The 5,797-nt window shown below is 40.0% G+C and overlaps 1 protein-coding gene across 1 annotated transcript; it reads left to right on the forward strand.

Annotated features, from left to right (window-relative positions):
• Positions 1 to 697: 697 nt before the first annotated feature.
• Positions 698 to 5,455, forward strand: LOC142112103 (SLAM family member 5-like). Its single transcript, XM_075193942.1, has 3 exons — positions 698 to 836; positions 2,916 to 3,236; positions 5,160 to 5,455. The coding sequence occupies exons 1-3, from the start codon at positions 698 to 700 to the stop codon at positions 5,453 to 5,455; spliced, it is 756 nt and encodes a 251-aa protein (XP_075050043.1).
• Positions 5,456 to 5,797: the final 342 nt, after the last annotated feature.

Raw genomic sequence — 5,797 nt, forward strand, 5'->3', positions numbered from 1 at the left:
GAGGACAGCCAAATCCAGACGGTCGGCCATTATGCTCTTTTGGTCAGACGTGGTTCCATGTCTCTGTTGGCGTGGTGTTATTCTCTTGTCAATTAAGCAAAATCTAGTCAAAAATCTTAATTGCTCTATTGGGCGTGTGATCGGGTCCATTAGGGAGTTAGTTATAATCTCAATGGATCAGGTCCAATTGTTTAGAAGGTTTGGGGTTCCCCTTACCGAGGAAGGTCTCTGGCTGTTCAGCTGTACACAGCTTTGGAACATGAAGGATGAGAATCATTTTGTCATGTTCTTACCCACGTCAGTGTTTAAGTCTGAAGCTAAAATAATGTGTGGAATTCTGAGCTAAAATTTTCATAAGCAAAATCTGGAACACATGCTAAGGTGTGAGCCTTAATTAAAGAGACACTAACCTCAATATGTTCTTTATTTGTGTTACATGTAGGAAAGCAAACGTTACAATACTGTCCTTTTTTACATTCTATTTTTGGACAGGCTGTTCTGTGGGTGAGTTGTACACACACCAGTCACGTGATCCTTCCTGTCTCATACTCCTGCCAAAGCTGGGTTACAGTACCTTTAATTTGCTGTTCTCGTTGTGTGATTGCTTTGTCTTCTGAAAACATGACGGTCACGGCTGTAGCTCTGGTCTATGTATTACTGTCCCTGTCTCTCATGGTGTCAGGTACGTGTAACATATATGACCAGCAGAACATTGATCAGTTATTACTGGGTTGTAGAACTGGTCAGGGACACATCAGAGCAGCATCTCCGGACTCTGCTCCAATATACAAAGCTGACTCTATTCTCTTCTCTACAATGTTTTATGTTTCTGTTCTGTAATTTATTGTTTTGGAGTATTTCACAACACCGAGGTGGGATTGTGAGACAGCTGTAGTTGGTTGTAATACTATTCACCCTTTATTGGATTAGTACCATGAAAATGTATTTGACTTGGCTTCGTTCTGGTGTTCATATAATTTATTAACCTGGAATTAAAACAATACATTTATTACAATTTTGGAGTATAATGCCTGTAATTTAATATATGACCAATATTAATTGGTATGGTTACCTTCATTTCTTATTTGCTAGGATATTAGAGTGACAGGTAGGGCTTACTTTTAAATGATTATAATGATTGTTGTAGTGCACCCCTATGATTATCATCATCATCATCATCATCACCATTTATTTATATAGCACCACTAATTCCGCAGCGCTGTACAGAGAACTCACTCACATCAGTCCCTGGCCCATTGGGGCTTTCAGTCTAAATTCCCTAATATACACACACACACACACACACACAAACACAGAGACAGACACAGACTAGGGTCAATTTGCTAGCAGCCAATTAACCTACCAGTATGTTTATGGAGTGTGGGAGGAAACCGGAGCACCCGGAGGAAACTCACGCAAACACGGGGAGAACATACAAAATCCTCACAGATAAGGCCATGGTGGGGAATTGAACTCATGACACAGTTCCCAACCTGTGGGGAAACAAAGTAAAACTTGTGTTCATTAAGAAAGATCTCGAACCTGGTGCTACATCTTAAAAGTTTGATTTTATATACAGTAGAGCTCTGATTGTTAAGAAGAATATAGTACCTAGAAAAGGAATATCCCAGGTGAAACTATAAATATTATGTGAAACTTTATATCGAAGGCAGATATCCCAAGTTAGCTGTCTGGCCGCCCAGAGATCAGTCGCTGGAGTTTCCTTTGTCCTGGAGGAGAAAGACTCATAAAATCTCAGCCGTCGATCAGTGGGGTCCCCTAGATTCACAGATCTTTGAAGACAAGATCCAAATCAATGTAACCTTCATTCAGATTTGTTTTTTGGGGGGAAATGGCAAATCTTTAATGTGAATGGTGAACTTTGAACTGCAAACAGCACTGTTAGCATTAAAAAACTTAAAATGGTATTTTTTAATTAAAAATATTATTTAAGTAGTGCTTTAAAATTTAATTATTGAAAACACTTATTTTAATGCGAACGGCAAACCTTGAAGGGCAACCCTTGATGATGAATGGTTAACCACAAACTGCGATCTGCAACCTTATATTGGTGTCTAGAAATAATTTTACTGCAAACATGTTCAGGTGTTTGATGCCAGTGAAAATCAATTGAATTTTAAACTGGTTCGAAATTTTGAATTAACTTGATACATTTGCCCCCTGATCTGTTGGAGTCTATCTCCTTCCTATAGCATCCATGTTATATAACCAATATATACTGTATCTAGATTTGCAACGTTGTAGTGAAATATCCTACAAATTGATTTTTGCCGTGGAACAGGCCATTTCACATAGGTGTAACGTTCCGGCGATTCAATCTTCATTCCACTTTTGCTTCACCGATTTTGTAAATTCGTAAATTCACAATTTAAGGACTCTCTAGTCTATTGATAGGCATGAGACGATGACATTCAATTAATTCTGCTGTGTGGTGTGTTTATAGTAGGACTGGGAACACTGAAAGATAAATTCTGACAAATAAACATGTGAAATATTGAGGCCAAATGATGAATGAGGTTAACATTTTGCAAAAAAGTGTTGAAAAATGTGCTCACCTCTAGTATCATCATCATCATCATCATCATCATCTATTTATATAGCGCCAACATATTCCGTAGCGCTTTACAATTGGTGACAAACGTAATAAACAAACTGGGTGACAAAGAGGTGAGAAGGCCCTGCTCGCAAGCTTACAATCTATGGGACAATGGGAGATTGACACATGAGGTTAAGTATACATTTTGCATCTTGGCCCAGCCAGACTGCAAAGGTAAGGTGTAGTAGTATATTATAATTGTAATAGATATGATGTAGAACAATCTACCAAATATTTGTGAGGATTATATGCACGGTGCATTTGTTTATTCTGACTGAATGTGTTTTGCTTCTTACAGCCAGACGAGATGCCGCTGTGCTAGTGAACGGTCTTCTACACCAGTCGGTAGAATTGTCCAGTTATCTACATCTGCCGCTTCCTGTGGTAGATGCTGTTTGGCAATTTCTACCCAATGGAAAAAAAATAAAACTGGCAATATTTGTAAACAACCAACTGGTAATCACTAACCTTCAATTTACTGACCGGCTGGAGGTGTCTAATAACGGAACAATTTTGCGTATCAATGACCTGCGGATGGAGGATACCGGGGACTACTATGCCCAAATTACTCTCACAGATCATGACACACGTGACACTTATTTCTTCCTTACTGTTTACGGTACGTGTTCACATAAACATGTACATATACAATATCATTATCACAGAGTGCTCTGAAGGAAAGATTTTCTATAATTAAATCTATTTGTTATCCAATATAGTTACACTGGATCGATTTTCTGGTTTATCCCCGATGTGGTGCAACTATTATTTTGGAAATTATTGGATTTAATCTCAGTGCGTGTTTCATTGTGTTGATTCACAACTAATGATTAGACCGACTTTCACCTTTGAAATACATTTTTAAATCATAAATAACTTTTTAAAATTTTAATATATCCACGTTATTTATTTCTTGGGATACGTAGGGCATTTGACAGGTACCACATTGTGTAAATATTCCTTAATTTAGATGGGCGACAGGTGATCCTTTTGGATCTTCACTGGCGGCCCCCAGCTCCCTCCTGCTTGATAGGGCAAGTAGTGCAGGAACCATTGTCAGTAGCAGCTGCTGAAGTTGATAACGGAAGAAGGAGCAGAGCAGATACAGATACCAGGAGCAATGCTGCAGCAGATACCGGGAACACATGAACAGATACCAGGAATACTGAAATAGATACCAGGAACTCTGGAGAAGATATCAGGATCCAGTGTAAGCAGCTGGGACATGCACAAAGATCTGACTTAATCTTGTCAGTGAATTGGGTTTAAATAACCTGGGGAATGAGGGGACAGAGAGCCGGCCGAGATTGCCGTCATATGTCCGCATTTTTAAAAGACAGGTGTGCGTATCTAAACCTGGAGTGTAACAAATTGAAGTAATTCTATATTGTGTCTAAGTGAAACCTTTCTCTATACTGAGCTCTCAGGACACAATATGACATTGATTTTTGTTCTTATGCTCATTGATGAGATTTATCTCCCAATATTGAGACAAGTGAAATCAGGACAAAGTAAGCCCCATCCTGATCCTCATTAATGTTTGTTAATATATACAGATTTTGGATCTTTTATCTGGAATGTTAAGGATTTGAGATTTCAGGGAAAGGACCTTATTTAATTCAGAACAGCATTCCGAAAATTCACTAACAACGCATTACCATTTACCTTGATTTGTCCCACACTGACTCCTGCAATCCCGTTTTCAGGAACTTGTGTTGCAGAGCTCTTCAGAGTGACTGTGAGACGAGTTACATGGCAATCATGTCTGTGTGTATTGCCTTTACCTTCTTCATTACCTTGTGTAGCAGTGCTTCTCACAGTGACTGGAGGAGGAGGCACTTTGTGATCATGGCCAGTAGGTGATTGGTGGCCAAGTCTGTGTGTGACATCCCCCTCCTCATTACCTTGTGTAGCAGTGCTTCTCACAGTGACTGGAAGAGGAGGCACTTTGTGTCCATGGCCAGTAGGTGATTGGTGGCCAAGTCTGTGTCTGACATTTCCCTCCTCATTACCTTGTGTAGCAGTGCTTCTCACAGTGACTGGAGGAGGAGACACTTTGTGATCATGGCCAGTAGGTGATTGGTGGCCAAGTCTGTGTCTGACATTTCCCTCCTCATTACCTTGTGTAGCAGTGCTTTTCACAGTGACTGGGGGAGGAGGCACTTTGTGACCATGGCCAGCAGGTGATTGGTGGCCCTGGTCACAAAGCTCAGATGTGGATTTCAGATTCCCTGATTGATAACCCTTATGTATATTCAAACACAGTGCTGACATTCGTTGGCCAAAGAGTCGCAGCTCATCAACTTGCGACACTGTGGTTTGTTTGGTGTCTTGGGAGTGTGGCCACGGCAGAAGAATGTTGTTCAATGTTATCCCAGATTGAGTTTCTTGGAATGTTCCGTGGTATGTGCATGGGAAGAACATGTCACGGGCCCTCTATGTTATAGGAATGGCGGTCTGATAATTATCATGCTGATGGTATCTAACGCTATACTGTGTTTGCATTTTCCACTTTAATATATTGTATTCTTTCTGCTTACAGAACCTGTCCCAACTCCAGATATAAGGATTGAATGGAAGAATATAATCAGTGGCTGGTGTAATATGAGTCTTCATTGTTTTGTCCCCACAAACCCAGAAGTGTTGTCCTATGCTTGGAAATACAGACACAGAGACACTGAGTATCAGCCGTATAATAATACTGGAAGCATAATCCAGCTGTCACTGCAGCCTGAGTCCTGGGACATGGAATTCCTGTGTATAGTACATAACCCAGCGGATCAGAAGAACGTCTTTCACCATGTACGACAGACATGTCCTGCTATAGGTGAGGTTTAATATAGAGGTGTCAGATAACTTGCCCTATTAGATAATTGATGGTTACATGGGTTAGGTTAGAGGATGACTCATAAAACCTGGGTTCTATATATATATAGTATTTGCTACTTATTATTACTATTTATAGCATCATCATGTTATGAAGAATGGTACAAAGAACATTAATCATTCACATCAGTCCCTGTCCCATCGGAGCTTACAATATATAATCTCTACCACACACACTATTTTAATCAACAGCCAATTCACCTATCTGTATGGTTTTGGACTGTGGAAGGAAACCGGAGCACCCAGAGGAAATCTGCTCAAACACAGAGAGAACATACAAACCTCACATAGATA

Source organism: Mixophyes fleayi, assembly GCF_038048845.1.
Source record: "Mixophyes fleayi isolate aMixFle1 chromosome 12 unlocalized genomic scaffold, aMixFle1.hap1 SUPER_12_unloc_2, whole genome shotgun sequence".
Classification (NCBI taxonomy): Eukaryota; Metazoa; Chordata; class Amphibia; order Anura; family Limnodynastidae; genus Mixophyes; species Mixophyes fleayi.